This window comes from Chiloscyllium plagiosum, unplaced genomic scaffold (genome assembly GCF_037043375.1).
Source record: "Chiloscyllium plagiosum isolate Xiang-an unplaced genomic scaffold, Cpla_swu_hap1 HiC_scaffold_17, whole genome shotgun sequence".
Taxonomy (NCBI): domain Eukaryota; kingdom Metazoa; phylum Chordata; class Chondrichthyes; order Orectolobiformes; family Hemiscylliidae; genus Chiloscyllium; species Chiloscyllium plagiosum.
In genome coordinates this window covers 31,486,975-31,511,209 of record NW_028270155.1, presented here as the reverse complement: position 1 = coordinate 31,511,209, position 24,235 = coordinate 31,486,975, and the positions used below count along the sequence as shown (strand labels likewise).

Here is a 24,235-nt window from a genome sequence, read left to right as displayed (position 1 = left end):
ATTGGTGGTCATTTTCCAAGATTCTTTAGACCCTGGAACAGTTCATTTTTCTTTCATAGAACCTGTACATACAATTCTACAAATTACTGCTGGAAATGTTATTTACATGTTTTATATTCCTCTGCTTACTTAATGCAAGTGTTTGGCTTCTTTATTATTTCATAGATGTGAGTATCTCTAGCAAAATACAGCATTTGCTGTCCATCCTTAATTCTCCTGGAACTAAATGGCTTGTTTGGCCATTTCAGAGGAAGGTAATAGTCAACCACTTTTCTGTGATCTAGAATACCATATAGGCCAGACCAGGTAAGAATGGCAGATACCCTTCCATTTGTATTATTCTCCCAATCCTGAAAACATCAATCCCGTTTGTCTTCTCTACATTTAAACTTCAAGGTCCTCTGTTTCTGTGAAAGAATGCTTCCAGTTACACATACATACTGCTGATGAAGCAATCAACCACAAATCCTTTTGTTGAAACAAGCTGCTGGGAATCTGTGACTGAAGCTTCGAATTTACTGGGAAACAGCCAATTGTGTCTTGTCACTAAAAATGCACTTTGGCACAATCATGCAAAAGGAGGAGACAGCAATGATGATGGAAAACAATATGCTGCTGCCCACACAATGTGGAAGAATTATTCTATTTCCAGACTGTTAAACAAAGTACAATAGCCTTGCAGAAAGCGTATTTAATTCCAATAAATGTTTAGACCAGATTTGTACATTGCCCATTTCTGGATTCAGTTCCAATAAAATATAAAGCTAGTGATATTATCTTCTACTTATCCTGGATTTTCCAATAAACCATTAATATAATGGACAAACTGCAAATCTGGAACTACTTTCTGGCCTAGTGGAACTGTGACAATCAAATTAATCATCTGGTTTTCCACATTGAGTTAAGATGGGACACTTTGAATATTTGAACTGCAGTACATTTTGCAGTGGCACATTGCACACCAAAGAACTATAGACAAAACAATGAATTTAAAAATCTTTAACATTGCAAAGCATTCTAGATATTTTATAGGAATGTTATCAAATAAGTTGGAGAGACAACCAAGAGTTTGGTGAAAGCAACCAGTTTTATAAAGCATCTTCAAGGACTGGTGAGACATGACGAGGTGGTCAGTTTAAGGATAGAGTTCCAGAATATAGAACCTCAGCAGCTGAAGGCACAGCTGCCAATGGCAGAGCTATGAAAACCAGGATTTTAGAGGCCAGAATTGGAAAGGTGCAGGGATCTTAGATAGTTGCAAGTCTGGGACAGGATACAGAGATAGGTTTGGTTGAAGGATGGAAAGGCCACAGATGGATTGAAAACAATGATGAAAATGTTAAAACTGAGCCATTGCAAAAGTGAGAGCCAGTGCACATCAGTTAGCACAGGGATGGGTGATTGAGATTTGGTGCGACTTATGATATGCATGGCAAAGTTTTTGTTGAGTTTACAGACCCAAACAAAATAACTACTACTTTAATCCTTCAGGCAATTACTATAAAAGTTTATTTTAAATAATATTTATCTTCTTGGCATTCCTAACAAAAAAGCATTCTGTACCCTGTATGAAGATATACAACACTAAGATATCACAGTGTAGTTCATACATATAGTCATTATCAAATCTTCAATCATTTCTCAATATAGTGTTTATTAAATTAAATTTTCTAAAAAACTTTACAGCATCAGATAAAGAAAAATATATTATTGTGCTTTATATATTTTGAGCTTCATTTGTAGCAATACCCAAATGTGAAAGTCTAACATTATAAGAAAATCTATGTAAACAAAATTATATTGTTGTTATTGCTGATGAGTTATTGTACCTGGTAACTCCAATATGCCTGGACAAGGTTTCCCATGTGCTGCCTGAAACAGAGAGGTAAGGCCATTACAATTAGTAGTACTGTTTTTGTTAGACAATATTTATAGAAGAAAATGATTCCCTATTATTTTCCATTACCATTGATTTTTGCACCCTTTTGGACTCTATGAGACTGATGGTAATTTGCCAAATGATAGGGTAAATATATAAGTTATTCTTTAAATTCACAGAATTGTTGGCATTATTTCCACTCACCTGTTTTTCACATGTTTGGTTAGGACAGAATGTCTTGTTATTTAATAGGTTACTTTTTACTCTACTTAACATTTTTAGTATTTAGGCAGTAAGCTTTAACCTTAAGTTATCTATAAATTAGTTCAGGTTGCTGTTAACCTATAAATTTGTGCCTGTTACAATCATTCACTCATTTAGTAAACATAGCTATGAGCGAAATGTGAAATCCCATTCTGATGAAGAATCACTGGACTTAAAACATTAACTCTGCTTTCTTCCCACAGATGCTGCCAGATCTGCTGAGATTCTCAAAGCAATTTCTGTTTCGATTTCAGATCTCCAGCATCTGCAGTTCTTTATTTTATTGCAAAATGTTTCTATCCCAGGCTGAATCTACAGCAATGCTTACTGCTGAGCAACTTGGGATTGTGCTTACACAAAATAACACTTCCAGCTTCAGAGAAAAGTACAGTATCTAGTGATTACATCATGTGTAAGTGAGGCAAGATTGCTTAAAACTGCTTCATTTCTGTAGCACTGCTTGTAATGCAAATTCTTTGTCCTTTTCTCTCCAAACTTGAAGGCATCAACTTTATGTTCATCTACAGTTACATGAGATCAGGTAGTCTCTATTTATACATTAACCAAATGACTTCACAAAGAGCTGTTTTGATACCCACATATGTAAACCTGCAACCAAAGCCAATGGACAGTGATGATGGCCAAAAATGTAAACATTCATTCCCCTTGCCCTAATGCTAAGTGGTCAGATTCAATCATAGTAACTTGATTACCCTCCCAGCTAACCCAGCACATTCCAAATGATGATATCAGGTGACACAAGAAGTACAGCACAGAAAATGTTACAATTCAAAATGCCTCACTGTGACATTTCTAAATAGCTTTTAATTGGCAATATAAAAATCAGACTGGAAAAATGTGGATTGGCTAAAAGAAAAACACGTGCAAAATATGATTAATTCACAAAGAGATTTCCACAGAGAAATTTCCAGAAAGGAATAGGTTGCACATGAGGTAATGGAGGTGAGCTATAGGACACAAAAGGCATGGAAACTTCTGGACTTTAAGCTGGATATTGCTACAAAGAATTAGTACCATACTGATTCCAACACGCATTTAACTCCTCACCAGATGTTAAATTAGAAATATTTTTTTTTCATACATCTAGGTGTTAGAATTCATAAACAGTTGGCACTGATATTAACAGGAAGCTGGGGAGTATGTGGAGGGAGTACATAATTTACCAAAGAAATTGCAAGGTTTTTTTTTCACATGGAAACCTATGACCTGAATGGCAAGGCTTCATTCCAATATTGTGGGATCCCTAGTGTCCTGCAGCCTGCCAAACAGACAGCCTGGCTGGGAGTGGAAGGAAAATCCAGTGGTAGGGGGCCACATTTGGACACCCTTATGGACAATCCCTATCAGTAGAAAGGGAAAATCAACTTCAGAGTCACCACTGGGAATACAGAACTAGAGATCAGAGCCAGGGGAAGGCAAGAGATTGAAGGGTAGGAGAGAAGGAGTAGAGGGGGAGGACAGAAATGTGTTGGCAATCGGAGAAGAGGATTGGTTCAATTCATGAGAGGCTAAGGCTTCCTTTGAGACTTGGCGTACCACCCCAGCCCCATAAGAAAGTGTGAAAAATAAAGTTAAAATTTATCATCGCTGGGAGCCAACAGTGTTCCAGTCCAGTGCTGAAACTAATGCCCACCATTACACTCAGCTTCTGGGTGATAGTGCAGATCAGATCCAAATTACATCATTGGACTCAATCATCTTATTTAACACAGGAATTTGCTTACTTCCTGGTATTGTCCTACTCAAAAAAAAAACAAGTTAATATCAGGATATACCAGAAAGGAAGAAAGATCAGTGAGAGTAACTGGTACTTACTGTATAGTAACTGGTGGGCAAAATAACTGGTATTCATTTTTGCTTCGTTAAGTTTCCTTGAAAGCTGTGTTTTTTTTGTTTCAGTGGAGCTTTTAGTTGTTTAAGGTTACCTCAAAAGAGGCACAAATCAGAACAGACTGGAACTATGATAGTTAAAATAAAAGTTGCTTGTTTTTAATGTGTATTTCTATAATTACAGCTTTATCGAATATCAGTTCTACCCTCACTTTTCTATTACTTGCTGCACAGATGCAACAGCAACTTACATTACTCTGCTGCCTTTAAAATATAAAATCTTTAACAAAAGAAAGGTGTATACCTTCAGTTCCTGAGGGAGAGTTAATAAAGACTTGGGGAACCAATGGGAAGAAGATACCAGAGCCAAGACGAAGAGGTGAACTTAGAAAGAGGCAGTGTGAGAAGACTGAGCAAAGTTGCAATGATGGCCAGAGTGAACAATGACTTGTAAACTGAGTGGGGCAGAAGGAGGGAAAGCTGAGAAAGCTGCAAAATAACTCCCTTAAAGACAATGGAGGAAATCTTGATCATCAAAAGCTACTGACAGGTATTCTCTGTTGACTATGATGTATTGCAAGCAGATTGTAGAATTAAATCCCTTGTGATTGAATCGAATTTGATCAATCAAGTACCTTGATTTCATCAATATCATTTCTATTCAGTAAAATATCTCTTCATTCAGCTGTCTCAACATCCTTCAACCAATTTTGCTGAGAATTGACATGTCATCTGTCTAAAATATGTTTTATTGATGAGAAAACATCACGAGGGAATATTCAGAGAAATTGATTGCTGCAGTTGACCCACACAATCTCAGCTGAAAAATGTGTTGCTGAAAAAGCACAGCAAGTCAGGCAGATTCCAAGGAGCAGGAGAATCGATGTTTCGGGCATGAGCCCTTCTTCAGGAATGTGGAGGGTGTGCCAAGCAGGCTAAGATAAAAGGTAGGGAGGAGGGACTTGGGGGAGGGGCGTTGGGAATGTGATAGGTGGAAGGAGGTTAAGGTGAGGGTGATAGGCCGGAAAGGGGGTGGGGGCGGAGAGGTCGGGAAGAAGATTGCAGGTCAAGAAGGCGGTGCAGAGTCCGAGGGTTGGAACTGAGATAAGGTGGGCGGAGGGGAAATCTGCTCCCAGGAGGACCAATTCCAATACCGAACAACCCAGATGGCCTCCTTCTTCAAAGACCGCAACTTCCCCTCAGACGTGGTTGACAATGCTCTCCACCGCATCTCCTCCACTTCCCGCTCCTCCGCCCTTGAACCCCACCCCTCCAATCACCACCAGGACAGAACCTCACTGGTCCTCACCTACCACCCCACCAACCTCCAGATGCATCGTATCATCCTTCGTCATTTCCGCCACCTCCAAACGTCCCCCACCACCAGGGATATATTTCCCTCCCCTCCCCTAACAGCGTTCCGGAAAGACCACTCCCTCCGCGACTCCCTCGTCAGATCTACATGCCCCACCAATGCAACCTCCAATCCCGGCACCTTCCCCTGCAACCGCAAGAAATGCAAAACTTGCGCCCACACCTCCCCCCTCACTTCCCTCCAAGGCCCCAAGGAATCCTTCCATATCCGTCACAAATTCACCTGCACCTCCACACACATCATTTACTGTATCTGCTGCACCCGATGTTGCCTCCTCTACATTGGAGAGACAGGCCGCCTACTTGTGGAACGTTTCAGAGAACACCTCTGGGACACCCGCACCAACCAACCCAACCGCCCTGTGGCTGAAAACTTTAATTCCCCCTACCACTCCGCCAAGGACATGCAGGTCCTTGGCCTCCTCCATCGCCAGACCATGGCAACACGACGCCTGGAGGAAGAGCGCCTCATCTTCCGTCTAGGAACCCTCCAACCACAAGGGATGAATGCAGCTTTCTCCAGCTTCCTCATTTCCCCTCCCCCCCACCTTATCTCAGTCCCAACCCTCGGACTCAGCACCCCCTTCTTGACCTGCAATCTTCTTCCCGACCTCTCCTCCCCCACCTCCTCTCTGGCCTATCACCCTCACCTTAACCTCCTTCCACCTATCGCATTTCCAACACCCCTCCCCCAAGTCCCTCCTCCCTACCTTTCATCTTAGCCTGCTTGGCACACCCTCCTCATTCCTGAAGAAGAGCTTATGCCCGAAATGTCGATTCTCCTGCTCCTTGGATGCTGCCTGACCTGCTGCGCTTTTCCAGCAACACATTTTTCAGCTCTGATCTCCAGCATCTGCAATCCTCACTTTTTCCACACAATCTCAGGCTTAGATGCTGAAAAAAATGTGGAGTCAAAGTCAGTGATAGCGATATTGTGGTAGTGGTCAGGTAATGGCATTATTGCTAGACTATTAATCCAGAAACTCAGGTAATGTCCCAGAGACCCGGCTTCAAATCCTGCCACAGCAGATGGTGAATCAATTTTTCAAAATCTGTAATTAGAATCTAACGACCGTGAAACCATGATGATTGTCAGAGAAACCCATCTGGCTCACTAATGTCCTTCAGAAAAGGAAATCTATCATCCTCACCTGGTCTACATGTTACACCAGACCCACAACAACGTGGTTGACTCTCAACTGCCTTCTGAAATGACCTAGCAAGCCACACAGTTGTATTAATTGTTACAAAGTCTCAACAAAGAAATGAAACTGGACAAACCACCTGCCATTGACCTCAGCACCAGAAAAGACAATGACAGAAACAGCCCATTGAGCCTCAGAACTCTCCTTACTAACACATGGGGGCTAGTGCCAATATTTAAAGAACTGGGCTTATGCCTGAAACATCAACTCTCCTGCTTCTCAGATGCTGCCTGACCTACTGTGCTTTTCCAGCACCACACTTTGAAACCAAAAGAGAAAATGCTGGAAATCTCAGCAGGTCTGGCAGTATCTGTAAGGAGAGAAAAGAGCTGACATTTCGAGTCTAACTGACCCTTTGTCAAAGCTTTAAAAAAAAAAGAGAGAAATAGGGAGGTATTTATACGAGGCTGAGAGAAGGTGAGTCATGGCTCCAGAAGCAAAAGGTAGCAGTAAAGAGGTGATAATGACAGTGCACAGAGAGATTATAGGGAGCTCAGGAGCTGTGAATGACCAAGGCTGAAGCCAATGCTGTGTGACAAATATGTGAGGGATGGGGTGGATGGGTGGAGCAGAGGCAAAATGGAAAATAGACAATAGGTGCAGGAGTAGGCCACTCTGCCCTTCAAGCCTGCACCACCATTCAATATGATCATGGCCGATCATCCTTAATCAGTATCCTGTTCCTGCCTTATCTCCATAACCCTTGATTCCACACTCCTTGAGCGCTCTATCCAACTCTTTCTTAAATGAATCCAGAGACTGGGCCTCCACTGCCCTCTGGGGCAGAGCATTCCACACAGCCACCACTCTCTGGGTGAAGAAGTTTCTCCTCATCTCTGTCCTAAATGGTCTACCCCGTATTTTTAAGCTGTGCCCTCTGGTTCAGCACTCACCCATCAGCGGAAACATGTTTCCTGCCTCCAGAGTGTCCAATCCTTTAATAATCTTATATGTCTCAATCAGATCCCCTCTCAGTCTTCTAAACTCAAGGGTATACAAGCCCAGTCGCTCCAGTCTTTCAGTGTAAGGTAATCGCGCCATTCCAGGAATTGACCTCGTGAACCTACGCTGCACTCCCTCAATAGCCAGAATGTCTTTCCTCAAATTTGGAGACCAGGACTGCACACAGTACTCCAGGTGTGGTCTCACCAGGGCCCTGTACAGCTGCAGAAGAACCTCTTTGCTTCTATACTCAATCCCTCTTGTTATGAAGGCCAGCATGCTATTAGCCTTCTTCACTACCTGCTGTACCTGCATGCTTACCTTCATTGACTGGTGTACAAGAACACCCAGATCTCTCTGTACTGCCCCTTTACCTAAATTGATTCCATTTAGGTAGTAATCTGCCTTCCTGCTCTTGCCACCAAAGTGGATAACCATACATTTATCCACATTAAACTGCATCTGCCATGCATCTGACCACTCACCTAACTTGTCCAGGTCACCCTGTAATCTCCTAACATCCTCCTCACATTTCACCCTGCCACCCAGCTTAGTATCATCAGCAAATTTGCTAATGTTATTACTAATACCAAAAACAGGGGAGAAGGGTAGCAAAGGGGGAAGAGGAGAGGAAAAAGGTGATGGGAGAGTGGGGAGTGAGAGAAAGAGAGACAATCAAGAAATAAGAGGTACAGAACAGTGAAAATAAATATTAAAAAAGATAAATAAAATGAATGAAATAAAATTACAGAGCAGAATGAAGATAGAGGGGTCGAGATGGGATAATCATCTGAAGTTGTTGAATTCAATGTCACACTTTTTGACTCTGCCTCTACAACATCTGCAGTCTTCACCTTCTCCTTGTCTCACAGACTAGCCAAGCCACAGCCTGACATGTTCATACTTATGGAACCATACCTTACAGATAATGTCCCAGACACTACCATCACCATCCCCAGATATGTCCTGTCCCACTTGCAGGACAGACTCAGCAGGGGTGGTGGAACAGTGGTATACAGTCGGCAGGAAGTTGCCCTGGGAGTCCTCAACACATGGAGTCTCATGGCTTCAGGTTAAACATGGGCAAGGAAAACTGCTGACTTTGGTGTATTCCCTCAACTGATGAATCAGTAACTTATCTATGTTGTGCAACACTTGGATGAAGCACTGAGGGTGGGAAAATGCAAAATATACTCTGGGTGGGGGATTTCAATGTCCACCACCAAGAGTGGCTCGGCAGCAGCACTACAGATCGAGCTGGTCAGATCCTAAAGGACATAGCTGTTCGACTTGGTGTGTGGCAGGTACTGAGGAAACCAACAAGAGGGAAAATCTTACTTGACTTCATCTATACCAATCTGCCAGCTGCAGATACATCTGCTCATGACAGTACCAGTAAGAGTGACCACCACACAGTCTGTGGAGACAAAGTCCCACCTTCACATTTAGAATACTCTCCATCATCTTGTGTGACACTATTACTGTGCTAAATAGGACAGCTCTTTGAACAGACCTAGCAAGTTAAGACTGGACATCCATGAGGCACTGTGAGCTCTCAACAGCAACAGAATGGTACTTCAACACAGTCTGCAATCTCATGCCCTGGCATATCCCGCACTCAACCATTATCATCAAGTCAGAGGATCAACCCTGGTTCAGTGGAGAGTGCAGGAGTACATTCCAAGCATACCTAAAAATGAGGTGTCAAACCAGTGCAACTTTCAAACAGGTCTATTTGCATGCAAAAAAGCATAAGCAGAAAGTGATAGACAGAGCCAGGAGATCTCCCAATGAATCAGATCTAAGCTCTGAAGTCCTGCCACATCCAGTCATGAATGATAGTGGACAATTAAACAACTCATTGGAGGAGACAGCTGTACATATATCCCCATCCTCAACAATGGAAGAGCCCAACACATCAGTGCAAAAGATAAAGCTGAAACATTCACAGCAATCTTCAGCCAGAAGTGCCCAGTGGAGGATCCATCTCAGCCTTTTCCAGTGGTTCCCATGTCACAGATGCCAGAGATCAGCCAATTCAATTCACTTCACATGGTATCACAAAATGGTTGGTGGTACAGGAAACTGCAAAGGCAATGGGGCCCTGACAAAATTCTGGCAATAGTATTGATGATACCAGCCAGCCATGAGTGAATTCGAAAATCAAAAGCTTTTTGAACAATATAAAATATATTCTGATTCTAAATCAACAGTTTAATCTCTAGCCCAAGAAATGTATCAAGATTGCAATGGAGAAATTAATGGAAAAATCCCTAAGAGGTGATATTCTACATCCCAGAGAGTGGTGAACAAGGTAGCCATAGAGATACTTGATACATTGACCATTATCTCCCAAAATTCTACACATTTTGGAATAACTCCTGCAGACTGGAAAGTAGCAAATGTCATGCCCCTATTTAAAAAGGGAGCAAAAGGGAAAAAAAAGACTGGGAACTAAGACCTGATGGCTTTACATCTGCAGTCGGCAAAATGCTAGAATCCGTTATAAAGGATTGATTGAATAGAAACACAGATGATAATGATCTGGTTGGACATAGTCATCATTGATTTGTGAATGGGACATTCTATTTGATGAACATACAGTATTGGAGGTTTTAAAAATATTCATAAAATTGATAAAGAAGTTGAAGGAACGTACATTTAGATTTTCAGGAGGCTTTTGATAAAGTCTCCCATAGACGGCTGGTTAGAAAATTAATGCACATAGGACAGGAGGTAATGTATTGGCATTGATTAATGATTTGATAACAGACAGAAAACAGAGTAGGAATCTGTTGTGCATCTTGTAAACACCAACATGACTTTCAGCCAGATCTGGACTACTCAAAACAGGCCATTGCTGTAGAGTACATTAAAGTGGTCCAATGAACACCATTGAGATCCAAATAAATTGTTCATCTCATTCTTTCATACCATATATTTAGTAACTCCAGTATGATTTCAAGAGCAAGATAGACTAAGAATGCAATATTCACTGCTTTGTACTATCTGCTGTCTTTTGAAATTGGGAGGGAGTGGCTGTCCAAGCTGTGGACTTCTTTACATTATTAACAATGATATTCCATAATGGTTTGCGGGTGTTCTATTTGGACAGTGGAAGTTACACTTGTGTCTGAAGGTCAAAAGTTTAGAAATCCCCATTGTAGCCTCTTAAGCAACTATTGAATTTTTTTTCCTGAAAGCCAGAGGATTGAGTTGAAGAAAGAGTGGTAGTTTTTTACTCTCACGATATAATACTTGCCTTTACATAACCTTTTATCATACAAACATCAGAAATTGCTGTGCACAATTAATTTCTTTTGAAGTGTAATGACTTTGAACATTCAGCAGATTTATTGTCACAAAACAAAGTTTGAAAACAATGAGTTCCAAGGATGTTTGTGTTTTATAGTTTTCTCAGAAAAGAAATAAATTTGAAAAGAAAACCCTTACATGATGGGATGCCATTGCAACTCAATTGTAAAAGAGAAAGATGCTAACCCGTATGTCACAGTTTGTGAGAATTTAAGATGAGATTATGATCCTTTGTGCAAACCAGAAAGCAATATTAAATTGCTGGAAAGTTCTGTTGACATAGAAGTGTCTGCCAATTGTTTTCCAAAGGAACACAATTGCCAATACTTGAGTCATAAAGTCATAGAGGTGTACAGCACAGAAACAGACCCTTCGGTCCAACTCATCCATGCCAACAAGATATCCTAAATTAATCTAGTCCCATTTGCCAGCACTTGGCCCATATCCCTCTAAACTCTTCCTATTCATATACCCATCCAGATGCCTTTTAAATGTTGTAAATGTGCCAGCCTCCACCACTTCCTCTGGTAGCTCATTCCATATACACGCTACCCTCTGGTGAAAAAGTTGCTCCTTAGGTCCCTTTTAAATCATTCCCCACTCACCCTAAACCTATGCCCTCTAGTTCTGGGCTCGTGGAATATGTTTAGATGTTTAATTATGTGGGATTCTGACTAAATGATATCTGATCACTAAACTTTCACAAATGTTACTGTTGTTTGTGGGTCATTTCTTTGTACACATTGGCTGTTGCCAACAATACATTATGGCTACTATTTGTAGACTTGTGGGACATTCTGAGATCATGAAAGGTGCTATACAAATGAATGTTCATTTTTATTTTGTCTTTCACCACTTCCTTTGTTAAAAGTTGATGCTTCACCTATTTGTCCTGATGTTTTTGGTTATTTCTGTCTGTGGTTGAAATTGGGAAAATGGATAGATGATTATAGAATAATGCAGGAAGGAATTGCCCCTTCACCCCACAATGTCTGTGCCGACCATGGTGCCACTCTAAACTAATCCCATCTGCCTGTACATAGTCCAGATCCCTTTATTCTCTGCCTCTGCATGTGTCTGTATAAATGCCTCTTAAACATTGCTATCATAGCTGCTTCTACCACCTTCTCTGACAGTACATTCCAGGCATCTACCACACTTGGTGTAAAAATAAAACTTGCCTCGCACATCTCCTTTAAACTTCTCTCCTCTCACAGAATGGGTAAGGTACTAAAGAAGCCATATGGTTGGGGCATTGAATATTAAATTTGGCAAATCATGTTGCCAATGTGTACAAAGAAATGACCCACAAACAACAGTAACATGTATGAAAGTTTAGTGATCAGATATCATTTAGTCAGAATCCCACATAATTAAACATCTAAACATATTCCACGAGCCCAGAACTAGAGGGCATAGGTTTAGGGTGAGTGGGGAATGATTTAAAAGGGACCTAAGGAGCAACTTTTTCACCAGAGGGTAGAGTGTATATGGAATGAGCTACCAGAGGAAGTGGTGGAGGCTGGCACATTTACTATCCACCGTATCCACATTTCTCAATTTGATATCACTATCAGGTTGCCCCTTTAGCCTCTGATGCACTAGTGAACAATTCAGGGTTGTCCAACTTCTCCTTATAGCTAATACTCTCCAGTCCAGGCAATATTTTGACAATCCTCTTTTGCACCCTCTTGAAAGCCTCCACATCCTACCAGAACTGGACACAATACTCCAAATGTGGCCCAACTAAAGTTTTAGACAGCTGCAACATGATTTGCCAAATTTAATATTCAATGCCCCAACCATATGGATTCTTTAGTACCTTACCCATTTGTGTTGCGATGAACTTGCACCCCAAAATCCCTCTGTATAATCAGTGCTCCTAAGGATTCTGCCATTTCCTGTATACTTTACTCTTGCATTTGATCTTCCAAACTGCATCACCTCACATTTGTCGAGATTGAATTCCGTATGCCAATTCTCCATCCAACTTTCCAACTGATCTATATCCTGCTGTACTGTTTGACAACATTCCTCATTAACCACAACTCCTCTAATTTTTGTGTCATCTGTAAACTTACTAATCAGACCACTAACATTTTTATTCAAACCATTTATGTATATTACAAACTTCAGAAATTCCAGCACTGACCCTTGCAGAATACCACTGGTCACAGTCCTTCAGTCAGAAAAATACCATCCACAACTGTAAATAATCTAATCTAATTTAATCTAAACTCTCCTCTGTCTTCTATGACCAAGCCAATTTTTTTATTCAACATACTAACACACCATGGATTTCATATAACTTAATCTTCTGGACCAGCTTATTATGAGGGGAATTATCAAATACTTTACTAAAGTCCATGTAGACAACATCCTTTGGCTTACCTAATTAATCAATTTTGTCTCTTGCTCAAAAAATTCAATCAAATTTGAGAGGCAAAACCTCCCCCACACGACCACGCTCACTTTCCTTAATAAGTCCATTCTTTTCGAAATGCAAGTAAATTCCATCCCTCAGGATCTTCTCCAGTAATGTTTCTCCCATTGATAGAAGGCTAACTGGCCAAAATTCCTGGATATCCATATTGCCCTTCTTAAACTAAGGAACAACATTGGCTATTCACCATCATTTGGAACTGTGTCTGTGGCTAAATTAGATACAAAGATCTCTGTCAAGGTGCCAGCAACCTCCTGCCTAGCCTTCTTTGGCATCCTGTTATCAATCCCATCAGCCCTGGGGATTTACCTACCTTAAAATTTATCAAGACATCAAACATCCCTCCCCTTTCTTAATATTGACATGCTATCGAATATCAGTATAATCCTCCCTAATCTTACCATCATCCATATTCTTTTCCTTGGTGAATACTAATATGAAGTACTCATCAAGGATCTAACCCACTTCCTCTGGTCCCACGTATAAATTCTCTTTATCCTTTTAGTGGACCTACCCTTTCCCCAGCTACCCTCTTGCTTCTAATATACATATAAAATGTCTTGGGATTGTCCTTAATTGATCATGCCAATGAAATTACATGCCCCCTTTAGCCAACCTAATTCTTTCTTTTACCTTCATATTCCTTAGGGGACCTAGCCTAGTCTGATTTCAATTTCTCAAATCTTACACTTGCCTCCTTTTTATTTTTGGCTAATATTTCAATATCTTGTCATTCACGGTTCCTGAATCTTGTCATCCATATCTTTCATCCTCCAGGAACATGCTGATCCTGAACTCTGATCAACTGGCCTTTAAAAGATTCCCAGATGTCAGATGTGGATTTACCCTCAAATAGCCTCTCTTTATCTAATTTCTCCAGTTCCTCCCTAATATTGTTGCAAATAGTTTTCCCCCAGTTTAGCACTTTCACCTGAGGATCAGTCTTCATCTATAACTGTCATAACTTACAGAATTATGATCACTGTTCCCAAAATGGTCCCCCACTGAAACTCAATTATCTGGCCAGGCTCATTCCCCAGTACGAGGTCTTGTAAGGCCCTTTCCCTAGTTGGGCTTTCTACATATTATCCCACAAAACCCTCCTGAATGCACCTAACAAATTTTACCTCATCTAAGCCCCTGGCACTGTGGAGGTCCCAGTCAATATTGGGGAAATTAAAATCATCCACTACAACAAACCCACTTTTACAGCTTTCCATGATCTGCTGACATGTCTGTTCCTTTGTCTCTTCCTGGCTATTGGGAGGCCTATAGTATAACCCCATCATAGTGATTGCACTTCTCTTACTCCCGAGTTCTATCCATATCGCCCTACTGAATGAGCCCTCCAAGGTGTCCTCTCCTAGCATATCTGTGACATTCTCCTTAATCAGTAATGTAATTTCTCCACCCCTTTTATATCCTTCTCTATCACACCTGACACATCTAAACCCTGAAATGTTGAGCTGCCAGTCTTGCCCTTCTCTCAACTAGGTTACTGTAATGGCTACAACATCATCGTTCCATGTACAAATCCATTCTCTAAGCTCATCTGCATTACCTGTTAAACTCACTGCATTAAAATAAATACACTTCAGACCGCAGGTCCTGCCATGTTTATTACCCTGGCCCTGCCTGTTCTTTCTATTAGACTTAACGTCTACCTTCTCCTTGATCACTCCACATGCTGACTTATTGATTTGATTCCCATTCCCCTGTCACACTAGTTTAAATGCTTTAGAAGATTTTGTTAAGGACAGATGCCCATGCTCTTCACACAGTCCCTACCATACAATCTATGCTTCCAATATATCATTGAAGTGGCTCACCTGAATTCAGGATAAAGATATGAAATGGTTTGTATTTGTTTTATGTGCCATTTTATGGAGTTCCTTACTCACTAGAAGCCACATGCCCATCTTTATATCCTTTTTAAATAACCTAACATGCCACAGTAAGATTATTCTGTAGATAATTCCAATACAATATACATATATTTTTACTTGTATATGTATTTACTTGTAAGATTTGGTTCTCATTATCCAAGATTACAGTAAAAACTTATCTTGTTTAGCTCTAAATGGCTAATACTTTGGTGCTTATGAGCCTAAGGAATATTACTAGGTAAAAACAATGACTGCAGATGCTGGAAACTAGAGTCTAGATTAGAGTGGTGCTGGAAAAGCACAGCAGTTCAGGCAGCATCCGAGGAGCAGTAAAATCGATGTTTTGGGCAAAAGCCCTTCATCAGGAATACAGGCAGAGAGCCTGAAGGGTGGAGAGATAAGTGAGAGGAGGGATATTACTGTTTGGTCTGAATAGTAAATGGTGCAAGTTAATGATGATAAAAGTGTGGGATTTTCATGTGCCACTGTCTCCTTTCCCAGCGTTAATCTGAGTTAAGTGAATCATAATAAATTAAAATCCTAAATCATTTGAAAATGCATCAGCCCACAAAAGACTGATTGATCTTGCCAATGGCTCTGGCACATGATGCTTTGGAAGGATTTGGCAGTGTAAATAAAGACTATCCTCATCTTTTATTTATAAATGCAAGACTTGTAAAAAAAGCAACAATGACAACAATGCCTGTGATGTAATCCATCTCCAAGTAATAAGCAAAGTGTGTTGACAATTCAATCTCCACTAGGTGAGCACAGAAACTCCAACTAGTCATGCCACATCGCTTCCCAGTGTCCACGAATACACGTCAAAGTCATTATCATATGTTAGGATGGCTTCTTAAATGGAGTGAAGGAGGCTTCTGGCTGGCAATGTGACATCAGAGCAAAATGGAAAATGCCTCTTCAGTGTTTGAATCTAATATTTAAATTAGAGAGTCCCAAATTAAATTGTGATGGGATTTGGCACTAACCAATATCATGGCATCCATTCAAAATCGGATTGTTTAAACATGTTTTGACTGCATTCTGAGTGACAAAGGAAATATTGTTTCATAAGTTCAACAGCTGACTGGAGAGTAATGGATAAGAACTCATATGGAAAAGTAGAATCAACAACAATCAGATGATGTGTTTTCAGGTTCTTGGCTGGGAATACTTAAATGGTTTTGAATTAAAAGACCAAAGGTCAACAAATTGATTTGGAGCCAATTCTTAAGTGAATCTTTTTTAGTTCTTCACGTTTTATCCACATTTCATCATGTTCTAACTAGCTAATTGTGTCTTTTCTCTTGGTATTCCTGAGTTTTGCACTAATTAATTTCTCTAATTTATTCTCCTTCAAATTATTGTTACAATTTTATCCTGATCCCAATTTGCAAAAAAATCTCTTCTCTACTAAACTTTCACTATGTCAAGTGCAAACAATATGATGAATAAAGATAATGGTTTAAATATTACAAATAATAACATAAACCAACCATGACTTTATAACAACAAATTTTCATTAACAGCAAATAAAAGCATAATGTCAAAAAGTTGTTTAAAATTGTTCACAACGGTCATGTCATTTGAAAAGTTGAAACTGTTCGGTTTTTAAAAAATAAATACAGATAAGCATGACCAAAAAAGAACAGAGTATTTAAAATGAGTGGTATTGTTTTGTAAAGCATACATAAAACAAATCTCCAGTAAAGGAAGTCATTGATAAACCAACTAAAACATCCAATAACTGCAGGTAAGTGGGAATACCATCACATCCAGGTTTCCTCTGAAAGACACATACAATTGCCAGTTCCAAGATTGTCTTGGAGGCTTCCAAATGTGAAAAGTAATCTCCTGTGTATGGTTGAGTTACCCAGGAGAAAAATCATAGCTTTTTTTTCCTTTATATACTTTTGTTTATTAGTGATAAAATTCTTGATGAGGAAAAAAGTTTATTTGATTGGGAAAGGTTATTTGAAGTTAAAATGTTTCTATAAATACATCTAACCAGAGCTGACAATTCTAGCCAAACACCATCTCAAAGTAGTCTGTAGTACTTCATTATCACTGGGTCAAAATCTTATAACTCTGAACTTAACAGAACTATGCAACCATAGCATCCCTACAGTGTGGAAACCGGCTATTCATTTCTTCAAGTCCACACTAACCCATCGACACTGGCGCAGGGAGAACATGCAAACACCACACAGACAGTCACCCGAGGGTGGAATCAAACCTGAGTCCCTGGTGCTGTGAGGCAGCAGTGCTAACCAATGAGCCATCCTGTTGCCAACAGATTGCAGTAATTTAAGACGACAGCTCATCATCACCTTATCAAGGAGAACTATGAATTATAATCAGCCTTGCCAGCAACACCTTATCTTAAATAAGACTTTTTTTAATTACACTCAACATTAAGGAAAATATCACGTTACAAAAAACAAACATTTCCTAATATTAATGTAACATTTCCATAGATATCAAAGCAAATTGTTTGACATTTCTTTCAGAACTGAGCCTTCATGAAGACTCTCAGTTGATCGTTTAAACCTTACACATTGTGTGTACTGTCTGCAAATGATACATTGTAGGTTCTCTCAGTGGCCATGCCCATGGTGGAGGGAAAGTGTTAAAAAAGAAATATGTGCAGCACTTACAGAAAGAGTACACAATGACCAGACCTCTAACCAGTCAGCATTATTAATGGAAAGCTTACAAGTCCTTAAATGAACCCTAAGGAGCCCAATTTGAAAGCGCTACTATGTTGTTAATAGGTCAAGCGTACAGAAAATATAGATGAAAACCTCCCAGTCATAAGAATGTTTATATCCACAGGAGAGGACAGGTTACACATTTCTCATCTGAAAGACAGCATCTCAGCCTCGATTTTGTGCTTGAGACAGTGTAATGTGACTAAACTTATGATTCATGACTCCAAAAGCAAGAGTGTTGCTAATGAGGCATGCTAAAGTGTTGTTTATGTTGGTTAGCACATTAAAGGGTAACTGACATCATGAAATAAGCTCCACCTATCAGGATATAACAAACTGCTCTTGGTAGGAGTTAATCAGCATTCTAACTGGCACAGAACAACATGGTGGTTCAGTGGCTAGCACTGCTGCCTCACAACACTAGGGACTCGGATTGGATTTCACCCTCGAGTGACTTTGCATGGGTTTCCTCTGGGTGCTCTGGTTTTCTCCCATAGTCCAAAGATGTGCAGATTAAGTGAATTGGTCATGCTAAATTGCCCTAGTGTCCAGGGAGGTGCAGGATAGGTCGATTAGCCATGCGAAATGCAGGGGTAGAGTAGAGGATCTGGGTCTGCTTCAGAGGGTTAATGCGGACTTGATGGGCCAAATGGCCTGCTTTCACACTACCAAGATTCTATGATTGATGAACCAGAGTTGTCATGTCCAGTGTAGTCCTGTCTGTACCAGAATATTTCATTAACAGTAGTGTGTACTGACTGTAAGTTGAGCTTGATGTATCGCAAGATATCATGAATCTAAGAAATAATGTAACAGGATAATAAGTACAACGTAATATACCTTCTATGTCTTCTCAAGATTGAACCCAATTTCTGTCAAAGACTTTGTGTGGGCATCCTTCCCCACTTGATATTAGTGGCTTAAATAAACACCAAAAAGGAGGATTGGTGTCAGAGAATTTATGTGAAGCATCTCCAACTGTTTGGCAACACTATATCACTGATGGTGACAGCGGTGAGCACCTTTCCCACTGTAATATGTTGGCAATTTGGGCACCAGACATTATAATAAAAAAGTATAATTAATGAAAGAACAATTGCATATTCACAGATCTCATTAAATATTAAATTTTCCAAGTGTTGGTGTATCCATTGTACTGGATAAAAAATTAAAATGGTACTTCAAAAATATAATGTTAAAATGGAACTGTTGACCAAGTCAGCATTGCTACACAATGTTCTGGTATAAATAGGATTATTGTGTGGGATAGTAAGTGAAAGTGCCAGATGCTGATGAAAAAAAAGTGTCTTTTGCAGATCATAATTTCCATTAAGTTCTTTACCAAAGTAGTTACGCATGATTTATGATTAGATAGGACTAATTTGTTAGCTTTTCTTTTCTCTGCCAATTTCTCTCCTTCCCAAGGCAAAGAACCTTGGACGATCATTCCTGGGTGACAGGCAACTACAGTTTTTTTTTCTCCCCACGTCCGAGGAATAACATTAAATTGCACTAAATTATTTGATCACCAACAACATCTCAATTGACTACACATGTTCGCAATAGGAATCACCAAGAGTGGTCAGGAACTGCATTTCTGTTCCCTAACTAATTCCAAACCCACCCTCAGTTATCCCAAGTGCTCAGGAATGAGCAGAGATTTAGAAATATATCCATTTTCCTCCCACGATGTACAGTTCACTTCTTCACTGGATACTTATAAATCACAGCTTTTGAAGCTGTCAGATTGTTTTAAAAAATATGATGATTAATGTGGAGGTTAGAAATGAATTTGAGTTTATCTTGCTCTGGGTTGCATAATAATTCAAACTTTTGTTGCCAATATTGTTACGTTTTCATAGCACATCATTAAAAAAACTCAAGGTTTTAGTCAATGAGCAGAATTGGTGCTTAGGAGCAGATGAAATAGGAGGAGAAATAGGCCATTTCATCCCTCAAGTGGCTGCACTGTTCAATGAGGTCATTGATGGTCTCCATCTCAATTCCAATTTCCCACACTATCCCCAAATCCCTTAATAACTTTAATGTGTAGAAATCTACTTGATCAGAAAATTTTGATATCACTTTGTGCTCAACAGCATTCCAAACTGTTCATTCAGTCATCGGTTAATATTTAATCATGATCTATTAAAATCAATGACCCTGAAATGAAGTCACACATTGATTGTCACTATTTGTTTGCATTTCAGGTGTCCAGCAACCAACTCAGGGAAAGAAAAGCATTAAAACACAATAAGGCATGCCTTAGCGTAGAGGATATCTCCTGATCAATTCTAAACAGAGATCACAGAGTCGCTGAGATATTTCCAAGTCTCAGCTACAGTGGTATGAAATGTAAGGCTATTTAGCATTGACAAATTATTACAGTGACATTACCATTAGTTGTATCAATATACTTATTTTATTATAAAACATTATAGTCTTCCCATTCTGTCCCCTTTCCCTCTCACTTATGATCTCCTCCTTTCCTGTTACCCCCACCTTTCATTCCTTTCTCTTTCCTCTCTCACGTCCTTCTCAATCCACCCCCAAACTCAGGAGGGTACTTTGAGACCTTGTTCCCGTCTGATCGGAGGCCTCCATTCAGCAGTAAGCGAGTGGATTTGGGATGTCTGCAGGGTAGGTGGGCAAAGAGCAATGTGTGTGTGTGTGTGTCTGTGTGTGTGTGGTGTAGTGGGATTTTAGGGTAAGCAGGTCATAGGCTAGGGGTGTTTGTCATTCTGCGAGGATGAGTTTAATCCCAAATGAGGGGAAAAGGATGATTGTTGTCCCAGGATGGGAGAGAGGATTACATTCCTGAGATTGGGGTAGGGATGGTTGCGGTGCAGAGGGAAGTGGAGGGATTACAGACCCATGCCAGTGCGTTTCCAGCAGTCCTGATCAGGCTGGCTTGACAAGTGAGTACTCCCAGCTCGCCACAGGAGAAAGACAATTGGAAGGTATTGTGAGACTGTATTTCAAGACAGAACCTAGTGGAACAGACTATCTTAAAAAAAAAAATGCTTATTTACAATCCATTTTCTCATCTTGCCCCCTTTAGGTGCAAATCCTTAGCTGGGATGTCAGATTTGCTTGGGCAGGAACACTGCCTGGATGTTGGACACTCTGGGCTATAGTGAGTCCTGCCTACACATTCCCTCCCCACTCCCAAGTTCCTCCTCATTGCAAGTGGTGATCTGCAGATAATAGGGGCTTTGTGGGTCGCATTACCCTGCGGTTCCAAGATCTCAGTAGTTAGGTACTCAAGAGCACCAGTCTAGGAGACAAGGACTGTTGAAAACGGTACTCCTGGATTTTGAGCCAGTGACAATGATATTGTTCCAAGTCAGGCTGATGTGTAGGACAGTGGGAGAGGACCTTTCAGGTGGTAGTGTTTCCATGTATCTAGACGATCTCAGTCACAGATTTGGAGGGTGCTGGCAAAGAAGCTTGGTAAGATAGTGAGTTGCTAGCTTTCATGTTTCACTATATACCTCAATATTTAATTTGACTGCATTTATTTCTCCCAATGTTGGCACAATTATGTTGTCTTTAAACCATCCCCTACCACTCACCACCAGTGAAATGTCCCCAGATTTGATCGCTCTGGCAGAGTCAGCACAGCAGCCTTGGAAGGCTGAAATGGGAGGGACAATGGATGTTCTTGGGAGAAAATGGCCATATGACTTTTTTAAACTTTTGTTTGCAGCATAGCATTTAAGAATCAATATTTGATACCTCTGCCTGCTTCAATAAATCCCACAAATTGTAATGGCTTTTAAACGCCATGATGTTAACCAAGCACTTAGTTTGTGATCAAGACTCATTCTAAATTATACGGTTAGATTTCAACATGATGCATTCACCATTTTGAATTCACCATTTTGAACAGTGAATCAACATCAAAATGTTCTGGCAGAATATCAATATCAATCCTTGCAATCACCTTTAAGTCACAGTCTGCAAACTAAGAATGACCTGTTTAATCCTGGGGTCTGTTTTCTGTTCATTAACCAGTTCTCAATCCATGCCAGTATATATCTCAATCTTGGGTACTCTAGTTTCGCTTAGTAACCTCCTCCATTTCAAAAAACCTTGTGAAAATCTGAATATAATACATCCACTGGTTTGGCTTCATCTTTTCTCCTAGTTGCATCATCAAAAAAAAATCTGAGCAATTTGCCAAACATGATTTCACTTGATAAATTCATGCTGACTCTGCCCAATTCTCCAAATCCAATTGTCTAAGCGTCCAGTTATCACACCATTTAGAATAGATTTTAGCAATTCCTCTGTTGCTGATGTCTGGCCAACAGCTCTGTATTTCTCTCTCATGCACTCACTCTCCACCCCCTCCCCCACCACCAACACCTGCAACGGGGTTTCATTTGACCTTATACTAAACAGCATTACCCAGAAAGTCAGAAGTAAATATCATGTGCATGAAAATTAAAGACAGGTAACAAAGTTACTTCTTAACTCATTTCAAGCCTTTGAAGGACATTTTGAGTTCCTTAAAACAATATTGACTGTAGTTGAATGGCTGGCGTTCTTGCCACATACTGCTTCAACATGATTCAGACTTCCTCATTCTCCCCCTGCCTTTGCTGTCCCTTCTCTCAAGATCTCCCACCCACATCTCATTCTTGTCCATGTCTGCCTCACTAATTCTATCTTTTGTTTTGAAGGGGTGGGGCCTCACTAATTCTAAATAGTTTTGGCAATCAACATGCATTAGATTAACCATTAAAAAGATGTGCATGTTAATCACAAGAGTTTATGCTAAGAAACAGAAATATCCTATTTTGTTAACTACTGACTACACTTCTGTAATGATTCATTATTTAAAAATAATCTCAATTTATAAATAGTAATTACTTAGCAGAAATCGAAAGAAATGGGAGAGGAAGGAATAGCAGGTGACCATCTGGCAGACTTTTCCTATTGTTTAGGAAGCAAGAGCACTTCAAAAGGACATTATTGGTCTGAGCATCCATTTAATTAAAATGGGTAACACAGAGTACCACAGAAAAATCTAGCCACCAAGATTAAAGAAGAACACTCTGTCTTTCCAAGGAGCTTTGTGGGCAACACAAACACCTGGTGTCATAAAGCAGAGGATGTCCAACTTGACTGGGAGAATTCACTTCCTCTTCAGTTTGGACATTAATGGGGAGGGCATAACCAACTCCAGGGTTCCCATGTTACAGAAGGGAGTGTAAAAATCACCTGGCTGTATGCATCTGGCCCCTGTGACTCAACTATGATGGCCTTCATAGTGAAACATCTGCCAACAATTGCTGTCTTCACTCATATGAAGAACGATTTTTCAGGCATAACATTGGACAGCAACGATACAGACCGTTACATTTTGTTTATTGTTGGAATTAGGAACTTACTGTACATTTAAGTATTCTAGGGAGATCCAAGATGGTAGCGATCTAGTAGATCTGCTCTGCTGAGCTCTGCACCAGAACCCAGACAAAGTGGTGCATTCAACCTCCCTTTCTTACCATTGTGGTAAAAATTGGTAGTTTTTGATCCCCAGAATTGCCGTATGTCAGTTTAAGTGAGTAAGGAAAATGACTAAGGGAAAAGGATCATGAGGATCACAACCAGCAGGGCAATCCCCTGCAACAACGGACATGCCTGCGGCTGCAGCATCAGCCTCCGTGAACGCCCCAGGGGACTTAACTGCGGAGCAGAGCCTGGTCTCGAAGTTTGTGAAACTCTGAGAGAAGATTGATTCAGTGATGGAGGAGACCCAGACCAGTCTGGAACTGATCTCAGTTATGCTGCAGAAGCATGACCAGGAGATCCACTGTTTTGGGCAGCACATCTTGGAGGTGGAGCAATAGACCGCAGCCTCCAAAACCGCGGCATACTCCTCAGCAGGTCAGATCCAGGCCATGGAACGGCAGGCACAGGCCTTAGTAGAGCAGGTTCATGACCTCGAAAATCAAGGCCGTTCAAAGAACATCCGTCTGACCGGGCTACCGGAACAGGAGGAGGAAGGCAGCCAGCTTGAAGAACATCCGCCTGACCGGGCTACCGGAACAGGAGGAGGAAGGCAGCCAGCTTGAAGAACATCCGCCTGACCGGGCTACCGGAACAGGAGGAGGAAGGCAGCCAGCTTGAAGAACATCCGCCTGACCGGGCTACCGGAACAGGAGGAGGAAGGCAGCCAGCTTGAAGAACATCCGCCTGACCGGGCTACCGGAACAGGAGGAGGAAGGCAGCCAGCTTGTTGGCTTCATGGAACAATGGCTCCCGCAGTTTTTGATGCTGGAAGTTGAAGTAGACCGGATGCAGGTCGAGTGGGCCCAGTGTGTCACAGTGCACAAGCCTGAGTCAGACCAGCAACC

The 24,235-nt window shown here is 40.7% G+C and overlaps 1 protein-coding gene across 5 annotated transcripts in view; it reads right to left on the bottom strand.

Moving 5' to 3' along the window:
• The window catches only part of piezo1 (piezo type mechanosensitive ion channel component 1 (Er blood group)), a 355,592-nt gene that overhangs the window by 167,567 nt on the left and 163,790 nt on the right, over window positions 1–24,235 (bottom strand). For all 5 annotated transcript variants that reach the window (XM_087995785.1, XM_087995781.1, XM_087995783.1 and 2 more), the window contains exon 4: window positions 1,830–1,872. In XM_087995785.1, the coding sequence (XP_087851911.1) occupies window positions 1,830–1,872 (43 nt within the window). The remainder of the gene's footprint in view (window positions 1–1,829; window positions 1,873–24,235) is intronic.